Here is a 21234-nt window from a genome sequence, read left to right as displayed (position 1 = left end):
TGTGGGTTCCATGTTAATGCCTGTTTGGTTATTGCTGTGTTGCTTTTCCTTAGTGTGTGACCGATCCAGCTCCACTTCCTCCTTATCAGCTGTACGTCTACTGGTTCTTGTTTGGTGCGTTCCCACAGGTTGATGTTGTTAATGCGGTTTGGCCAGAAGATCCTGAGGATGCGTCTTAGGCAGTGGTTGATGAAGGTTTGCAGTTTATTGGTGATGTTGTTAGTGGTCCTCCAGGTCTCGGATCCATACAGGAGTACAGATTTGACGTTGGAGTTGAAGATTTTGAGCTTGGTATTGAGTGAGATGTTTTTGGTTTTCCAGATCTTGTTTAGTATGTTGAATGTTGTTCTCGCTTTCCCTATCCGTGCCTTCACATCCTCCTCTGTCCCACCGTCCACAGCTATCACACTTCCAAGGTATGTAAATTTGTCAACCTCTTCCAGTGCCTGGTTCCCGATGTTTATGGGGTTTGTACTTTTGTTGTTTATGCGCATTACTTTAGTTTTTGGTCCATTTATTTTAAGCCCCAGTCCGCCTGCTGTTGTTTCTAGCAGTTCAGATTTCTCTTGCATCTGCTGGTGGCTGTGTGAAAGTAGTGCTATGTCATCCGCGAAGTCGAAGGTCCTCTAGATGTTCTGTCAGATTCCATTGGATGCCAGTTTTTTTATTGTGGGTTGTTTGTTTCATGGTCCAATCGATACATAGGAGGAAGAGGAAAGGAGAGAGCAGGCAGCCCTGTTTCACCCCAGTGAGCACTGTGAAGGTTTCCTGCGCCTGTCCCTGGTAGAGCACTTGGCATTGCATATCCTGGTATGTGCTTTTGATAATGTTAATGAACTTGGGGGGGATTCCATAGTGTGCCATTAAATTCCACAATTGCTTACGGTCTACACTGTCGAAGGCCTTTTCGAAGTCAATGAAATTCATATAGACAGGAGTGTTCCATTCTATGGATTGCTCGATGATGATTCTGAGCGTTGCAATTTGGTCGCTGCAGGATCTTCCATTCCTGAAACCAGCTTGGTTTTCTCTTAGATCATCATCGACCCCCTTTCGCAATCTCTCTAAGATGATGCGATTGAGCACCTTGCCTGGTGTTGATAGCAACATGATGCCTCGGTAGTTGTTACAATCCCGGAGGTCACCTTTCTTAGGAATAGTAGCAATAAGCCCGCCCTTCCAGTCTGCTGGTATGTTTTCCTCTTCTTCCCAGATTTTCTGGGAATTAAGCTGGGGCTTAATATGTAGCATATATGGCCTTCCTGCCTTAAAGGTAGGGTAAGTCCACTGCCGTGCACCCGACTTTGTCGAGCGTCTATACGAAAACAATTGGCCCGTGTTCGGGGGAGTTGAGCCGGGGTGGGGAGGGTGACATTTGTCACTGCACATACTGCACTCCTACGGGGTGGGGGCGGCACCTCTCAGCGGGGAGTGTTGGACCGGAGGACTAGGACGGAGGCTCTACGTCCTCCCGGTGGGGGCTCCTCACTGGCAGGTGAGTCAGTAGGATACAACAGCAGTGTAAAAATGGAATAAAGTCCATAAATAAAAAATAAAAAAAACTTTTAATAAGTAGTGAAACTAGCTGATCTACAAGCTCACAACATGTCGCATCGCAATGCGTTGTGTGCTTGTAGATCAGCTATTTTCACTAGTTTTGGTCCAGGGGAGACATAAAATTTCTCTTTTGGGTTTCGAGCTAAAACGTTCAGGAACCCCTGATCTAGCAAATGCACAAGCATACTAGAGCTAACATGTGAGCTAAGATTTTGTATATGCTTAACGTACACACTAATTAAGAAACACATCAACATTACAGAAATTCTTCTGTATTTTCTTGTTTTCGGTTTTAGCAATCCTCCCTGTCTTTTATGCGGTGCCAACTACCTGGCGAGTGGTGGGTAGTAACTAAGTACAGCATTAGTTTTTCTTTCTTTTTTATCCTTCTCCACTATGCTACATGTCCAATAGAAATAATGTAGCCCAATTTTGACGCAACCAATTCAACACAGCACTTATATATATTAAAAAAATAAAATGTACATTGTAATTTGCATTTTTAAAAGGATCCCTCGCTAATTGCCTTATATGCCTTAATACATTATAATTGCTCTCTATAATAAAAACATGTAACACCTTAAATATTGTATTTATTTTAAAAAACGTTTAATTTTTTCTCAAGGGGGACAACACCCGTCACAAGTTGATGATGTCATTTGTCCATCTGTGGTGCAGGACTATAGGATGTATGGAAACAATCTGCAATTTGTTTAAATTTAAAATATTGCTTTGATGCTCATATTAACCTTAGGAGGTATTAAGTTGCGACATCATCAACTTGCGACAGGCATTGTCCCCCTTGAGTAAAAGATGAACTATTTCTAAAAAAAAAATATATATATATAAGGTTGTTTCTAATTGCTAATTTTAGTAATTATAATGTATTAAGACATATTTATCCACGGATCCTTTTAAGGACTATTTACTTTATCCACCACCGCCAATTCACATTCACATTTATGCGACTCCAGCTACCTGGCATTATCTGTGGTGGTGACAGATGGGTGTGCCTTGGCGAGTGTCACGGTGCAGCGTGCATTAACATTAAACAGCTTGGATGTGCCGTCTGCCTCTTGTCCCTCTTGCGCGTGTCCTCCGGGAATACGGAGAGACTCGGCAGCCATGAAGGGAACTTGGAAAGAATACGGGGAGACTCGGCAGCCATGAAGGGAACTTGGAAGGAACACACCTTGTGCCATTGCTACCGGCCCACCGCATGAAAACCAGTACTGGAAGAAGTATTCCAATTTTTTACTTGTAGAAATAGTCTGTTACAAGTACAAGTTTGGTATTCAAAATGTACTTGAGTAAAAGTACAAAAGTATTGGCGTCAAAATGTACGTAAAGTACCAAAAGTAAAGGTACTCATTATGCAGAAGGTCCTATTTCTATAATATTTTCAAATTACCAAAGCATATAGGTCTGAAGTGATTTTGTAATAATCAAAATCCACAAAGTAACAAGTAACTAATGTTTTAAAATAATTGTAGCGGAGCAAAAAGTACAATATTTGCCTCTGAGATGTAGAGGAGTAGAAGTAAAAGTATAAAAAATTGGAAACACTCAAGTAAAGTAAAAAGATTACCTCAAACTTTTACTTAAATACAGTACTTGAGTAAATGTATTTCGTTACTTTCCACCACTGATGAAAACCCACAGGGAAGGCACGCTAGCCTTCCCCACTTCCGTTATAGATGTCACTGTAATGAGTGAACCACTTAACAACTTGAATTCTGGCTTCCTAGCTATTCTGGGGAGAACACTCAAAATAGCTCACACACTCACAATCACGACACGTCGCAGGGGGAAGACCAAGTACAGAGCCGACCCCTATCAACCAAGTATAGTTAACAAAGTATAAAGGGTTCAAGTATCGTTGCTGTCGGGCAGAAAACCTCTTATCTCCATATTTTAACTTTTTGTGTTTTTTTCGTAAATTAACGCCCGACTCGATCATCCTACCTACAGTGTCACACAAAAGCATCAAAAGTAGAAGATCTACAAGCTCGAAATGCGGTGTGAAGCAGCGGACCCAGGAGCCGAGCTGTGACCGATTGCCGTTTCCATAGCAACGATTTAGTCCCTCAGGGATATGGACTAAACTGGACTAGGTTTGCAACTGTTAATCAAACTAATTGATTTAATCAATTATAAAACATAATTGATAATCAATAATTGAATGTAGAAAAACAATCGATTAATCGATCACTAGTTTGGGCGTTATAGGTGAAAAGTAAAAAATATATAGTGAAAATAGCCAATCTACGTTTACAATGCGTTGCATCGTGACGCATCGTGACATTGTAGATCAGCTATTTTCACTATGTTTGCGAACCTCTTTCACTCAAAAGAAATATTCAAAGATAGCAAAAATAGCAGATCTACAAGCTCACAGCTCGTCATGACGTGACCAAATACAATAAAACATATATTTGTAAAATCTGGTACTTACATAATTCGATGCAAGGTCCGGATGCAGGTAGTCAATGCCTGAAAATTGGATTGTGGCGCAAATCAGTACCAACATAACGTGATTTGGCTTTAAAGATGTTCATGCTTACATGCATTTATGGTCATCAGTGCATGGCTTACTTACTCTAAGCTAAACCAAGTATTTCAAAACAAACATTCATCACCTTCGTTAGTATGATTATATCATGATTATGTTTAGAATATGATATTGTATGCATACAATGAATACACAGATGTATATTTAGATGACTGTTGTGCTTCTGAAAAGCACTACAGCAGTATTGTACAATATCCCTGACGGGTCCATTTTTTACATTCTCTCAGTTAACCTATTAAGACCGGAAAAGCATCTGTGTCATTCAGTGTAACCACTTTAACCATTATGTTATACTTTGGCTATTAAAAAATAAGAGATATACAAGCTCATAGCGCGTCACTTCGTGCCCCCCCCCAACCCCCCGATTCTACGAGACTCAGAATATGTCTTTTAAAGCGATCGGTGGAAGGATCGTTGTGAAAAATTATATTCTATGATTTTTCAAAGGTTAGTGAAAACGTTCAGAATCGTTGGCAAGGTCGGCTATAGACGAGTTTGTATTCTGGCAGTGAATGAGTTAATGGGTTTTAAACACTCGGCACCATTCGGACAGAGCAGGACGGCACACCCAACCCACCGTCGTCCATGATAGCGATGGTCACTCCCTTGCCGGTGTAGCCCAGGTTCCAGGCCTCCGCCACGTTGAGGTCCAGCCCCGGAGTCCCGTCCGCCTGGCCCGTATTGATCTAATTATTCATTAAAAACATGGAGGACAGTTACAAGGAGCAGCATGGAAGGTTGGCTAACACTGTCCACTGTGGTTAGATCAGAACAGGCATTTAAACACTTATTAAAGCCCTTATTGTCATATTGTCTCACAGGACAAGCACAGGCAGAGCAGGTTTAAAACAAAACAATATAAATGTATTAGTGTGCGTGTGTTTGTGTGTGTGTGTCTTTTTTTACCTATCATTTCCCTCTATACCAGCAGTAATCAGCCACTGGAGTAGTGTGGTGGTGTTTACCTGCAGAAACACACACTGCCCTCTCGCTGTATTTTGGTGTTTTCCTTGTTTATTGTCATATTTTGGTTGGCCCAAAAACGTCCCTGTCTAAAACAAGCAGCGAGAGGGCAGTGTGTGTTTCTGCAGGTAAACACCACCACACTACTTCAGTGGCTGATAACTGCTGGTGTAGAGGGAAATGATGGGTAAAAACATTTATATTGTTTTGTTATGTAGTTACATACTATGCCTCTAAGAACAATTACATTGTTGCCAATATATTTTATTGGCGACCAAAAAGCCCCAGGGGAGCAGCCAGGCAAGAATCAAATATCCAGGACAGGTCAAAGGTCAAAGGGGCTTGAGGGAATGAGCTGATGAGGTGGACAGGAATGTCGAGAGAGAGAAAGAGAGGGGGGGGGGGGAGAGAGAGAGAGAGAGAGAGAGGGGGGGGGGAGAGAGACGTCATCACTGACACACACACACATCTACCCAAAACCGGATGCTCTGTCAATGTACACTACTTGAACATCATTAATTCATGTTAACAACTGCATTAGCTCACACCAATTCATTTGGCTTCTTGCATAAGTGTTACCGGAAGGTATGTGCGTATGTGTGTGTGTGTGTGTGTGTGTGTGTGTGTGTGTGTGTGTGTGTGTGTGTGTGTGTGTGTGTAAAGGGGAGGGTGGGAGGACTGACGTGGGGAAAAAGTAAATGTCAACACTGGCTCTCTGCAGCACGGCTGCCTATGCTGCGTTTAATCTGACACGCCAGATAATTGGCGTCTCGCTCGGCCCACCGCAAAAAGTCACGCTCGCTCGCCCGCCGGGGTAAATAGGAGGGGCGGAGGCTAGCTGACATCAATGTAGCGACGAGGCGGCTATGTGGTGCAGCGTTGCTCGGGAGCTAATTAGAGATATAATAGCATTGCTCCAGCTAGCAGTGCTTGAACACATGCGGACTCAAGACTGAGAGGAAAAGTACATCTACGCCATTGGTTTTCAAGTCAAGGACCCCTCCCCCCAAATTAATGTAGTTAGGCTATGTATTTGGCCTCAGACCCCCATCTGAAAATATTATGTGCCAGGGACCCCCTGACAATAAATGTCAGATTGGCGCTATGCCAACTCAAAAGGTGCCCTCTGTGGACAGATTCCCCTTATGTACCCCTATACCCAAGATGGTTGTGAGCTTGTAGATCGGCTACAAACCGTGAACCAAATGGATAAAATGGCACACTGAGGGATTTGGACTGTGTAAATGCTAAAGGTCAGACCGCCGGGCGGATTACTCACCAGATACCATTGCTTGGTGAACAGCGGGTCTGTCATGTTGACTTCAATATGGTCGAGGTTCCTGTAGCCTCGTTTCTGGCGGCTGAAGCCCTCCTGCTCCACTACATTTTTCACCTGACGGAGGAAAATCATAGAGGGGAAACAAGCAAAAACATTAATGGATGGATATATGCACTATGTAATGAAAATACATGTTTTTTTGTGGTGCGTTTTTCAGAGTGATTTGGACTTTGTCGCTGTGCACAGAAAATCCAGCTTGCACACTTGCGCACGCACGCACACGCACACACACACACAGCCTTTTGGCGATTCCATTGTGGACAAAACGTCTCCCCAGTTGCATTTTCTTGTCATTATCTGAATGATCAAATAGGGAGGAAGGATTAAAAGCAAAGGACGACGTCTGTGATTTGGAGAGAATGAGTTCAATCACAACTGCATTAAATGCCCATTGAGTGGATCAAAATAGGGTAGATTCTACACAGTATAGAGGTTTAAATTGTCCAGTGGAAAGACAGAATCCACACAAGACAATTGTAAAAATGTACATTCAGAAACACCCCATCAGTCACAAAGGAAGACAGCATCACCTAGACCTGCTTTTTACATTTTGAATTAACCACTTAAGCCCTATTTAACACTGAAAATAGCTGATCTACAAGCTCACAACACGTTGTGTTGTGTACTTTTTCCCTTTTCCCTGTGTAATGTTTCAAAAGTACAATATTTCTCTTTGAAATGTTGTGAATGTCATATTATCCAAAAATACAAGTACAGAAAAGTAAAGTACAGATACTCAAAACATATACTTACAGTAAGTACAGTACTCAAGTAAATGTACTTAGTTGCTGTCCACTCTACTGTCTAGCTACATTTAATGAGCATATAGAGCTTTGTATTTCCTCCCAGCCTTTGCCCTCACATGGCTGTGGAGCAGGTGTTTCTCCAGGGACACGCATCGACCCACCGTGTCAATCCACCCACTCACATCAAACAGATGCAACGCTCCATCCCCACCTCTCTCTGCCCACTGCCTGTATACACCACCACCATGCCTCCCAGCTCCCAGCTTCCATTCAGCAACATTCAAATACATGAATTGCCTTTCTCTCTTCTCTTCCAGATCAGTGGTGGACAATATACTATAATGTAATTTATATAAGTGAATACTTACATAAGTACAAATTACTTCTAAAGCACAAATTACAAAGTGCATTTTCTTGTTAATAACAACGCATTGCTGTATTTAAATTTAGAACATAAAACAAGTAAAAAATACATTAAAAACACAGAAGGTTTCAGATAAAAAGATAGTGAAAATAGCACATCTACAAGTTTTGGCTATTTTCACTATAAACAGGGCTTAAGTGGTTGTTACGACCTGGCTCGTAGGCCATAACAAAAAGAAGGAAGACACACTGCTTAGTTTAAAAGTGTACATAATGATATATTTATTTACAACATAAATGAACTCACACATGACAGAGAATGGCGCAGAGTGTGTTAGTCTGTAGAATCAGTTGTGTAAGTGAGTGGATGTGAGGTAAATGTAGTGTGGGGTTTTAAATAATGCAAACCAAGGACTAAACTACATAAGCCCGAATACTGCTGCTCTCATGGAAGTAGGGAAAGCCTAAAAGGTACCACACCCAGCCTTTTATAGTGCACACTGGGAACACCAGCCAGGTGCTCCCAATGCACTTGATTGGCACCCCAAATTACTCAGAAGGACATAGACAAAGACAGACAGAGGAATACACACACAGGCCCTAGTAGGCCAAACTACAGGGGCTGTGACAGTGGTACATTCATAATATATTGTAGTCAAGTTTGGGTCCCAAGAGTCCCTTCCTAGAAATGTATAGTGGAGTCAAAAGTGCAATACTTCTATTTGAAATGTGTAGCATGAGTGAAACAAAACAAGACCAAATGTACAGTACTCAAGCAGGTGTACTTTGTTACTGTCCACCACTGCAAGCCACCCACTCACATCAAACAGATGCCACGCTCCACACTGCCTCTTTCTGTCCACTGCCTACTCACAACACGACCACCATGCCTCACGGCTCCAAGCTTCCATTCAGCTACATTCAAAGAGACTCAAGCGCCTTTTTCTCTTTCTCTCCTTCTCATCCTGATGTCTCTCTTTCATGTACTGTGTGTCTCTGTCTCCTCCAGGGTCCACAGAGGACGCTGCTGCAGCCCACTGACGTGCATTCTTTAATTTTACAGACTTTTTTATTTTATTTTATCACAATGGTATCACCAGTGGTGGGGGAAAAAAAGTAAAACTATCAATACTGCAAAGTAGAAATGTTTACCAAACACTGTGTGTGTGTGTGTGCAGACTGTGCACGACATGATATGCCTACCCTGTGGTCTTTTTGGAGCCGCTGTCTGTGGCGGATACTTCGCTTGCTCCTCCCGTTTGCGGTGTCTTGAGGATAGAAGTGATAGAGCCCCTCTTCAAAGGGAAGCTACGGAGAAAGAGAGAGAGGAGGAGGAGGAAGAAATACAATGTCAAAAATCACAACACCTCCATAGTTTCAATGTACAGCTATTTTTTTATAGTAGGCTATACGTTGCTGTCGGGCAGAAACCTCTTAACTCCAAATTCAAACTTTTTGTGTTCAATAAATTAATGCCCTACTTCAAGGGTTCCCAAACAGGGGGTTGGGACCCCCAGCCAGGGGGGTCGCCAAATGATTTTGGGTGGTCCCCAGATGATTAGCTTAACGTGCAACATTGTTTTCTCACTCGACAGTAAACAAATCACCATACAGTATAAGTGTATACAGGGTATCTGCACGTTTATAAGTTACAATTGAAGGACTTTTAACACTTTTTTGCGTTGCGAGGCGTTGTAAGCTCAACAACGTTGAGTATTTTCAACAACGTTGAGTATTTTCACATGCCTCAACTCTTACAATTCCAAGTGCTTGTCAGGGTGGGGCCCCAGTTCAAATATGAATATTTTGGGGGTCACAGCCTGAAAAGTTTGGGAACCCTTGACCTACTTGATCATACTACAGTGTCGCACAAAAGCATCAAAAGTAGCAGAGCTTAGTAGATCTGCTACTTTTTCATTTGAATCATGAAAAGTAACAGTTTTGGACATATGCGGTTTCCACCCGACAGAGGCGATATTTAGACTGACGCTAGGTTCTTTGTTTACCATCCTATAGTTTACTGAGGCACTACACTGTCTCTCTGCATTCTATGTATGTGTTGTTTACCTGGCTTTATATTGTACAAGTTGCACTGGATAAATGTTTGCTATGATGCCTAAATGGGCTCTATGCACAGCAGCCATATTGAATATTCCTTACTTCCTTCAGAGGTGATACCAATGATATCAATGAATGCTCTGTTCCATTCTGGTCAAACAGAGTCAGGGTATTGATGTTGTGCATGTTGGCTCACTGGAAACACTCTGCTACACCAGTGGGTCTGAAAGTGTGGTCCAGGGACCCTCATGGTTCCTTGAGGGGGTTCCAAATGGACCCTTATTACGGGTGTGAACTCTGAGAGTGTACAAATTGAACCAAATGGACCCGTGCGGGTCCATTTGGTTCCTTTTGTACACTCTCAGAGTTATGGGGGTCCTTGAAATTAAAGAGTTTTAGAACCACTGTGCGACACTAAATGGAACAGAGCCTTCATTAGTATCATTGGTAACACCTGTGAAGGAAGTAAGGAACAATATGGCTGCTGTGCATACAGGCTATTCTGAATGTGAAAAACAAAACAGCAGATAAGAAAAATGTGAAAAAGAGAGAGAGAGAAAAAAGAAAACCTTGAAAATAACCAACGAGCTTGAGAGCTTGTAGATCTGCTATTTTCCTACGAAGGTTTTCTTCTTCCTGAATACTGAGGCTGGGGTTTATGTGGTTATTGTACATTTGTTTGAGAACCATTAATCTATTTTAAGGCAGTGGAGTGAAGAGCAGGAATCAAAACCTAATGAATGAGCAGCAGCAGGGAGGGGAAATGAGTCGCATTATCTGCAGCCCTGCCTGAGGGCGCCGATCAAAGATTAAAGACTCCACTATGATTTAGTAACAAACAAGTTGTTGCCAAGTCCGCTTAATAAGCGTCTTTGGACTCGTTTTTCTTATTTTCTGTAAAGTCACTTGTAAATTTTGGTAGTTGCGGGTTGCGTTTTTTTTTGGGGGGGGGGGCTTGTTTCTAAACAAGTGGTGTTGCTTGGGCTTGCTTCTTATAATGTTGATTAATCCAGTGATTCTCAAACTGTTTCATGTCAAGGACCCCTAAATGAATATGTAGCCTACTTGTTCACGGACCCCATCTGAAAATATGTTGTGCCAGGGAACCGTGAGATTTGAGTATTTCAAATGTTTCAAAAACATTCAAACTTTTTTCACATTTGGAATGAGAGAGATTGTTTGAAAATAGCAGATCTACAAGCTCACGAGGCGCAGATCTGCTATTTTCCCGATATGGTTGGTTCCTCAGGGATCTATACTAGTGTCTTTTTAGTTTTCCGTTATTGTGGGGAAAGCTTTCGCCGAAAAATCGACAAGCTCAGAACACGTCACGTTGCTATTTTCTGCCAAAGCTTCCCCCACACATTACGGATGCTGGGGTTTAAGTGGTTAACTCATTTTGCAGGGGAGCCCCTGTGTGTGTGAGCATACATGCAGCCTATAGGGCATATTTTAAAACTGCAAAAAAGGGTATTTATTATAGTATATAATATGATTACATATTTAAATATATTTTTACACAGAATCAAATGTTTTATGGTCATGATTGGCTTGGTTCCAGGCTTGACATTATTTATATAAATATTTTTGGAAATGTCTATGGGGTAAATTAATGGGTTTTCTATCTGTGGCACCACAAAATAGCTGCCACTGCTATGCCCTCTTGTCGCAACATCTGCCAACACTGATAACCACCAGGCTAACAGGTGACTCCTCGTTATAAAACACCACTCCAGCTGTGTCCGACCCCGAGATTGTTATGCATACATTTTTCTTATGGAAAGGTGACGGCAGTGACTGCATTTTACATGGACCCTAATATTCCACTTATATTCAGAGTGACAGCTCAATATGAATAGAAATTCCTCATGCAAGCACAGCAATTGGAAGAGAATATCGTCTCTGTCGAGGTGGAAACCTGACCAAAATTTTCACTTTTCAGGATTCGAATTAAAAAATATCAAAAGTAGCAGATCTACAAGCTCAAAACGCGTCGCAAACTTTTGATGCTTTTGTGTGACGCTGTAGTATGATCAAGTAGGGTGTTAATTTACGATAAAACACAAAAGGTTAAAATATGAAGAGGTTGCTCCATTGCTCTTACTATCTTCTCACAGAATGTTACAAAAAACGATGGAGAAAAGGAATTTCACCAACTAGCTTTACACCTGTAAACCTGTGATGTGACAAAAATAAAACCTTGTTCTTGGTCTACCCCAGTGTGTGTGTGTGTGTGTGTGTGTGTGTGTGTGTGTGTGTGTGTGTGTGTGTGTGTGTGTGTGTGTGTGTGTGTGTGTGTGTGTGTGTGTGTGTGTGTGTGTGTGTGTGTGTGTGTGTGTGTCGTGTCGTGTCGTGTCGTGTCGTGTCGTATCGTGTCGTGTGTGTCATAGCGCACGTCTGTGGTACCAGCCCCGGTCTAGTTAATTAAGCGCCGATAGGAGATAATTCAAACTGCACAGACATTGTTTAATGATGCGTGCCCCCCATTAAGGCAAATATAGCACCCGATTACATAACCTAGGAGGCAGGCGGGGAGAGACGGCGGAGGGCGGGAGCGACCCAGTGTGTGGAGGAAAAACCAACCGGCTGATCTGAGACCCGCGCCGCTCATGCAGTGAAGCCTCACCGCACTGACAACACAACCTCCCAAACATTATCCCATTCAATCCGGGGAACGCATCTGTGTCATTTTAGATTTCTTTGGCTATTCAAAAATAGCAGATATACAAGCCCATAGCGCTATGAGCTTGTAGATCTGTTATTTTAGAATCCTTTTTGCAAATCTTTGAATATACACATTTTTAAAGCTGATTTTTTTTTACTCAAATCTTTGCTCCTGGAGGTCCCTGGATCAATATATTTTCAGATGGGAGGGGAGGGTCGCCGGCCAAATACATATAATTGTGGAGGTCCTTTACATGAAAAGGTTTGAGAACCGCTGATATAGAAACATACGTTTTTCAGAAAACTGTTAGGATTTAGAAGACATTTGTAGAATCCCCAGAAGCAAAGATTTGAGATACTAATGTTCGCTTTAAAAAAACATATATACATTCATAGATTTGCACAAATTTCAATTTCAGGGATCCTTGGCACAACATATTTTCATGATTTTTCTAATTATAGCAGATCTACGTTTGTATATCTGCTATTTTGAATAGCCAAAGAAATCTTAAGTGACACAGATGCGGGTTAATTCTCTCACACACACACACACACACACACACACACACACACACACACACACACACACACACACACACACACACACACACACACACACACTGTAATGAGTTGTAGAGTGGAGCAGGGTTGACTGTGTAGAAGGTAGAAATCCGCATTCCTCACCGTACCCATCCCACCATGTCCGATGCTACGCCTCACAGGTTAGCATTCTGTTTCTTTTTACATAATGACAAAGCGCACACTTTCGGGGGGGGGGGGGGGGGGGAGTCTTTCTGTGGTTCTACCATAGAGGGCTCGTTACCATTCTTACCGCGTGGTGATACAGTAGGTCCCCTGCGTTTGCCAAGCTGTTTAATATTGCCTTTCATTGAGTAATACGCTGTGTCCTCAGGAAAAAAAGTGCCCCCGTGATACATCATTTCAATTTAGCTTTATGGGATTCGGGCTACTAGATGAAATTGACTGCTGTCAAGCAAGATTTTAAAGGTTTGTCTTGGTGTGTGTGTGTGTGCGCGTGTGATACAGTTTTTATTATTTAGTGATAATAAATGTGGATGACAACACACCAGGTCTTGCGATGCCTTATCCGGAGGACACCTTCATGCTTGGTTGACCGGGGCCCCCTGGGGTCCCCGGCCTAAACCAAACCTCTCTTGAAAAAAAAGATTAGCCAGCCCACAATGCATTGCACCATGCTACCTCCAGCCAAATGTTCGCCTAGGATAACATGCCCGGAACAGAGACACTGCTAGGGATCATGTTCAATCAAAGCAAAAACAAACAGACTGAGGAATAGCTTTTATCCCAGAGCTGTTATTGCTCTAATGTATGTTATATATAGAGTATATGTTGTCGTCTTCTAATGCTCTGAGTTGGATTGCAAGCTCAATTGCGTTGTCTAGTACAATAACAATAAAGAGATTCTGATTCCGATATGTGATTATTAACAGAAGACTTTGAGATTCCCTTCGTCATTGTGTCCATCAAATAAAAAATGTGTATTTCTAATGTGCTTTTAACAAAACAAAACAATAAATGTGTCTATGTAAACAAGACTCCAGGGGGCCAGAACCCCTGGAGTCCACCAGCTGACCAGGGGGGGGCTTGTTTGTTCTCACCACTTAACACATGCAGCAGCTGTTAGATGTGTGGGCCACGAACACTTTCGATCTTTTCATGGGCCCCTGTGCTGGAGAAGGTTACTTGAGAACCAATTATTTAAATAAAGAAAAATAATGTAAAAGTCTTGATGAGGAGGAAACCTTTTTTCAAACAACTGCCCAGTGTTTTCCCCATCGCTCTTCGGTCTATATGATACATGCGTCAATAAATACAGTCGACCAAGCAATTTATGATGATGATGACCGTTGCATAATAGCCTTGTTTTGGTAGTAGCCACAGTCAACATTAAACCATTCAATCAGGTAACACATCTGTGTAAGTTTCGATTTTAGTCATATTTTATTCTTTGGCTATTCACAAATAGCAGATATACAAGCTCATAGAGCTTGTATATCTGCTATTTTTTGGAAAATATTGAACATTTTGTGTAAATCTTTGAATAACTATATTTTTTTTAAACAACATTTGTTGAGGGGGGTCCCTGGAACAACATATTTTGATGGTGGTCGGTGGCCAAAAACATATAATTGTGGGGGTCCTTGACATGAAAAAGTTTTGTTCTAGGGACCCCCAGAAGCAAAGTTTTGAGTAAAAAATGTTGTTTAAAAAAATATATGTATTCAAAGATTTGCACAAAATGTTCAAGATAATAATTTAAAAAAGCAGATCTACAAGCTCATGGCACGGCACTCTGAGCTTGTATATCTGCTATTTTTGTATAGCCAAAGTATGAAATAATGGTTATATTGTAGCTAAAAATCTAAAATGACACAGATGCGTTCCCGGATTGAATGGGTTAATCGAACATCTTTTGAGAGGATGGCCTATAAAAAATGTTTTACAAAATGTATGCCTCCATCATTAAACATACTATTACCAAGCCTTGACTATTGCTCAATCACAATTGTATTTGTGGCTCCATGGCTGCAGCAGTGGTTCTCAAATTGGGGTATCCCGATTTATACGGGCTTATCGAAAAATAGCAGATCTACAAGCTATGCTACCAGTTGTGCGCTTGAAGATCTGCTATTGGGGGGGGGGATTAAATATTTAAAAAACGTAATCATTTTGAAATTTTGTAACATAAATCTTCTATTCCAAGGGGGTCCCTGACAAAAAGATATTTTCAGGTGAGGGGTCTGCGGCCAAAATACATATCAACACAGGGGTCCTTGACATGACAATGTTTAACCCATTAAAACCAGGAAAGCATCTGTGTAGTTTAAGATTTTTTTGCGTTGGCTATTCAAAAACAGCAGATCTACAAGCGTAAAACATCTGCTACATTTTTGAAAAATCCTGAAAGTAAGTGTGAGAACTACTGATTTAGAATTATAGAATCGAGACAGTATAGGCTACCCTACCTTTCGCTATGCTACTCGTTGTGAGCTTGTAGATCTGCTATTTTTGGGGGATAAGAAAAAAATAACATTTTTGAATCATTTCGAAATTTAAATCTTCTATTCTTCTATTTGTCCCTGTACTGACAAAAGATATTTTCAGGTGAAGGGTCTACGTAGATCTACCTAGATAGAGGCTAAAATGTTGAACCACTGAGGGGGCTATAGTTAGAGACAGTATAGGCTAACATGTTTAAGAACCACTGAGGAGGCTATACTGTAGATAGAGACAGTATAGGCTAAAATGTTTAAAAACCACTGAGGGGGCTATAGATAGAGACAGTATAGGCTAAAATGTTTAAGAACCACTGAGGAGGCTATAGATAGAGACAGTATAGGCTAACATGTTTAAGAACCACTGAGGAGGCTATACTGTAGATAGAGACAGTATAGGCTAAAATGTTTAAAAACCACTGGGGGGCTATAGATAGAGACAGTATAGGCTAAAATGTTTAAGAACCACTGGGGGGGCTATAGATAGAGACAGTATAGGGCAGGCTAACATGTTTAAAAACAACTGAGGGGCTATAGATAGAGACAGTATAGGCTAAATGTTTAAGAACCACTGGGGGGGCTATAGATAGAGACAGTATAGGCTCAAATGTTTAAAAACAACTGAGGGGGCTATATAGATAGAGACAGTATAGGCTCAAATGTTTAAAAACAACTGAGGGGCTATAGATAGAGACAGTATAGGCTAAAATGTTTCAGAACCACTGGGGGGGCTACAGATAGAGACAGTATAGGCTAAAATGTTTCAGAACCACTGGGTAGGGCTATAATAGAGACGTTAGCCTACCTTTCGGACACTCTGGAACCCATGTTCTCTGGCCAGTTGGCCGACGGCTGCCTCCTCCTGGCTGTCTCCTCCGTGCAGCCGGACCAGCAGGTGATTGGTGAGGACGATGCCCTCCGGAGCGGCGTAGGACGAGCGGCTCAGCGCGGCCAGTAGAGACAGAAACACCGTTACCGTCCCGTAGCGGGGATGAGGAGATCCGCCAAGCATCCTGCCCTTCTTGTTTGTGTCGGAGGAGAGCAGCGAGGAGGAGCGCACAGGCAGGCTGCAAGGAGGAGGAGGAGGAGGAGGAGGGGTTGAACTGTGCGTGGTGAGGGAGGGAGGGGAGGGGAGGAGATGCTCGCTCCGCGGCAGAAGAAGCAGGGCTCGAATCAAAGCTGTATTTGCGGACACATCATCTCTTGGTCGACCGGTTGGTGGTGAGAGTGGAAGTTGGGTTAGGTTAGGGTTCTTCTATCCTCCAGGCTTTAGCTTCTGATGCGGAGGTTAGAGAGGAGAGATAATAATGATGATGATGATGATGATGATCTTCTCTCTCTCTCTCTCTCTCTCTCTCTCTCTCTCTCTCTCTCTCTCTCTCTCTCTCTCTCTCTCTCTCTCTCTCTCTCTCTCGCTCTCTCTCTCTCCTCTCTCCCTCTCTCACTCTCCTCTCTGTGTGTATATCTAGTCTACTCTCTCTCTCTCTCTCTCTCTCTCTCTCTCTCTCTCTCTCTCTCTCTCTCTCTCTCTCTCTCGCTCTCTCTCGCTCTCTCTCTCTCTTCTAGTCTTTCATCTGTAATTCATCTCCTCCTTGGGTCGGCTCTTTCACGGCGTGACGTTCTACCAATGGGACGCGGGCGGGTGTGTCCCGTTCTCTCTCTCTCTCTCTCTCTCTCTCTCTCTCTCTCTCTCTCTCTCTCTCTCTCTCTCTCTCTTTCTCTCTCTATCTCTCGCTCCCTCTCCCTCTCTCTCTCGCTCCCTCTCCCTCTCTCTCTCTCACGCACGCACACGCACACGCACACGCACGCACGCACGCACACACACACACACACACACACACACACACACACTCAGTCTCTCTCTCTCTTTATATATATTTGTGTTGAAATATGTAGTATATATATATATATATATATATATATTTATTTCAACAACACAAATCTTAGCCTATGAGGTCCCTGGGACAAAATGTTTTCAGATGGGATCCGTGGCCAACTACATGGGCTATAGCCAATTAATTTGGGTCCTTGACATGACATAGTTTGAGAACCACCACAAGACATGTCGAAGGGGCGATGATGAGGATTTACGATTCTGTGCCAATCGGAACATAACTTGGACGGCCCTGAGTCGGCTGAAGCGGACTTCGCAACGTTCGACACGGCGACTCGCTCGCTTTAGCTCGCTCGGTGGTGCCTTTCGTGGCCAAGCCCCCAGAACCAAGAGGGAGCAATGAAGCACATTGGACATGATGGCCAATCATAGGTACTGCAGCTTATTATGGCTGGGGCCAAAACTGTTTCGACCAATAGGATCGACTCACGAGCTTGCGCACGACCTTGCGCACGGGGTTGCGCACGGAGGTGACACTACTGCCCATGCGAGATGGCACGCAGAGTGACGGAAAACGCGTCACATAGGCCCCAAATAGGACCGCTACAGGGTGAAAAGGGAGTATGTGCTGTGAGCAACTCCATACAAGTGAATGGCCGGGGACTTTCGTTGCCTCGCTATAATTTTGAACTCTATGCTCGTGGCTCAAGTCTGCTTCAGATGACGCGCCTCCATCGCCCCCGCCGAAAACAAGCTTTGTTTCTTATTACTGTTTCTTATGGAAACAATAATAGCCCACTGACTGGACCCCTGGATATCTATCCTCCTACATGTTACATGAGCAAAGAGCTACATGTTCTTATTTGGGGAAGAAATGGAGACTCCTCCTGATTAGTGGAAATAGAGGAATTAGTGGAAATGAGTGGAACTTTGTTGAAGACATATGTTATGTTTCCAGTGTTATTGTAGAGCTTTAAATGGTCCAGTATAGCTTGTGGCCTTTACTCACTCGCTGAATTAGTGTAGTTCCAAAGGTCTAGCTGTCTTCTAAAAAAGAATCCACTCTCAGAGGATATAAAAATGAACATAACCTTTTAATAAACGTCTCAAAATGATAATATTCCACAGGTTACAAAAAAAGTGTGCGCATGTGCGCGGTAAGAAAACCGTTTGCTTCCAAGTTCTAACCTCTGACTGACTCTGTCACACTGATGTGTCCTCAATTATCAGCAGGCCTACTGTACTTGTACTGTACATAGACAATGAAACACGGTGGCGCAGTCGGTAGCTCTGTCGCCTCACAGCTAAAAGGTCCTCGGTTCGATTCCCGCCGGGGACGCTGTGGGCACTGGGGTGTGTCCTCTCCTCCACGTCATCAGTGCCCATACCCTAGGTGGGGTTGGTGAAAGGGCCTTTCTGTGTGGAATTTGCATGTTCTCCCCGTGTCCCCTAGGGTAGGTACCCTCACAAAAACATGCAGTAATCCTGGTCTCTATAGTGCCTCCCCCTGGTCAGCCAGGGCACCTGATGGAGGGGAAAGGAACTGGTTAGAATAACGTGTTCCTTCCACGAGCTACGTCCTACCGGGGAAACTCCCCCCTGTCCGGGTCTGGGCTCTCCCTAGGCTGGCAGAGGGAGTATAGCTCCCAGGTTTACTTAGACAATTGGCACTGGGTGAAAAAAATGGGGTTGCAAAATCCTGTGATAAAAAAACAAAAAAAGAAACAAAGTGGATGTGGAACTATATTTTTTTAGCCTCTTGGCTTCTAAATCAGTAGCTCTCACAGTTTCAAGATTTTTCAAAAATGTTTAAAAATAGCAGATGTACAAGATCGCAGTGCGCCACGAAGTGACGCGCTGTGAGCTTGTATATCTGCCAACGTAAAAATCTAAAATGACGCAGATGCTTTCCCGGTTTTAATGGGTTTACCGGTAATATGAAATGAACTGTGTAGGCTAGGCCTACTCAGAATGACAAAATGTCAATATAGAAAGTTATCCTGGCCAAATTGCTTTCTACTGTAGTAGCCCATCAATACAACTTAGAATGCATGTGATGAATTCACCAGCACATCTTCTTTCTTCTTCCACAGCTCAGTAACGGTCTACACAGTGTGTGTGTGTGTGTGTGTGTGTGTGTGTGTGTGTGTGTGTGTGTGTGTGTGTGTGTGTGTGTGTGTGTGTGTGTGTGTGTGTGTGTGTGTGCGCGTGTGTGTGCGCAGCTTCTTTAATATGAGAAGTTATCTCATGTGGTTTTGCTTCCACAGTTATTTATTTTTTAAGAGCTTCATTATAAAGACTCTCAGTTGTGTCACATTGCCGTATATGTGCCATGATGGGAATGTTTCACACTGACCACAGTAATTATACTGTAGGGCAGGCCTATTGTGATATTTTATAGAGAGGCCATGGGGACACACATACAATGCCTCCAAATTATGTCCTTTTGTATGCAGTGAAATCTAATAGTTCTATATTCTGACCATTAATCTACACAACACTGATGATAGTGCTGTCGAGTTTATGAAGCTATCTATGAAATATATGAAAAAGTTTAATCTGCAACATAATTGTCTCCGCCAGGAGACTATGTTTTCGTTCTCGTCCTTCCGTGTGTCCACCAAGCTAACATTGGTCAAGCTTCACGTGACACGTGACAATATGTTGAAAGGGTGTGCTTCGATTGGCTAGCGAGACGCATGACGAAATAGAGACCTATAAATAGGTGTATCACTTCAAAACATTGTTTACATGTTTTGAAGTGACATCAGTGCCATCAGCCAAGCTAATTGGACATGTTAGCTTGGCTGATTGAACATGTTAGCCAAGCTAACATGTTCTAATCCTTAGATGTTCTAATCTAAGAATCAGAACATTTCTAGAAAACTATGGTTAAAGATAGGGTAAGTGATTTCCTTTGGTTAAAATAGCACGGGTCTGCTGGCGGAGACTTGTGCTCCGAGGAGCACATTTTCTAGTTTTATACATTATATATAGTAGGGGTCCCACCTGCTTCCTCTCTCTCTCTCTCTCTCTCTCTCTCTCTCTCTCTCTCTCTCTCTCTCTCTCTCTCTCTCTCTCTCTCTCTCTCTCTCTCTCTCTCTCTCTCTCTCTCTCTCTCTCTCTCTCAGCTAAGATTCCTTGGCCTGAAAAATGTTGAAGACCCCTGACTTGAAGGTATATACTGTAGGGTGATAAGTTTTGGTTAAAATATTGTTCTGTGAAGATTTTTTTTTTTTATTGATTGATTGATTGAATACTTTATTTACAATTTGCAAAATAGTACAGTGGCACAATTGTACAAGTGAAGAAAATCACTTATACCCTACCTCCGTATTGTGGGGAAAGCTTTCACAGAAAATAGCAGTACAATGTCGATCGACTATTTTCATCAAAAGCTTTCCCCACAATTACAGAAAACAGAAAATACACTAGTACAGAGCCCTGAGGGACTCCGGTCAACCATATAGGGTTTAAGTGGTTAAACCCTATAGCTCACTGGAGTCCCTCTGGGGCCCATACTGGGCTGTATTCTTCAGTTTTCTCCGTGCTTAGCCCATCTACAAGCTCACAACATGTCACAACGCAACGTTGTTGTGAGCTTGTAGATCTGCTATTTTCACTGAATGTCCACTCTGTGCTCTGGTTCATGGGTGAATAGGGGCATAGAGGCATAGCTGTGTGATGCTGATGTAAAAACTAGTTGACGTTACATTTAAGGGTTGGTAAAGTGCAGTTTTAGCTGTATTCAATAATAACTGAATAAGCTAAAGGATTTATTCAGTCTACTGTGGTGAATTCAGTTCAACCAGTTCACTATGCCAAGTTGCTGCTGCAGGCAAACAGCTCGCTCCCCGAGTCCTAGACCTTTTAATTCAATTACTCTCTCTCTCCCTCTCTCCCTCTCTCCCTCTCTCTCTCTCTCTCTCTCTCTGTGTGTGTTTGTCTGTCAGCAAGAAATGCATGCACTCAGATATTATCAACTCCAGTGCGCATGTAAAAAATAATTGTCCTTTATGTCAGCTCGACTTGACTGTGTCTCGACCGTCAGCCGCTCAAGCCATCTGTCTAGTTGAAATGTACTGTATCACCTTGGTGTC

At 42.7% G+C, this 21234-nt stretch overlaps 1 protein-coding gene across 1 annotated transcript in view; it reads right to left on the bottom strand.

Annotated features, from left to right (window-relative positions):
* The window catches only part of pcsk2 (proprotein convertase subtilisin/kexin type 2), a 59322-nt gene extending 42772 nt beyond the window's left edge, over positions 1-16550 (bottom strand). Inside the window, exons 1-5 of the mRNA XM_084076639.1 lie at positions 16106-16550; positions 8744-8848; positions 6372-6485; positions 4707-4815; positions 4013-4050 (exon numbers count right to left, since the gene is read on the bottom strand). Coding sequence (XP_083932765.1) covers positions 4013-4050; positions 4707-4815; positions 6372-6485; positions 8744-8848; positions 16106-16312 — 573 coding nt within the window. The 5' untranslated portion in view covers positions 16313-16550. The remainder of the gene's footprint in view (positions 1-4012; positions 4051-4706; positions 4816-6371; positions 6486-8743; positions 8849-16105) is intronic.
* Positions 16551-21234: the final 4684 nt, after the last annotated feature.

The sequence above is a fragment of the Gymnoscopelus microlampas genome, assembly GCF_963454915.1.
Source record: "Gymnoscopelus microlampas genome assembly, chromosome: 13".
In the NCBI taxonomy this organism is placed as follows: domain Eukaryota; kingdom Metazoa; phylum Chordata; class Actinopteri; order Myctophiformes; family Myctophidae; genus Gymnoscopelus; species Gymnoscopelus microlampas.
Note: the sequence above shows the minus strand (reverse complement) of the source record. Positions and strands in the feature narration are given on the sequence as shown.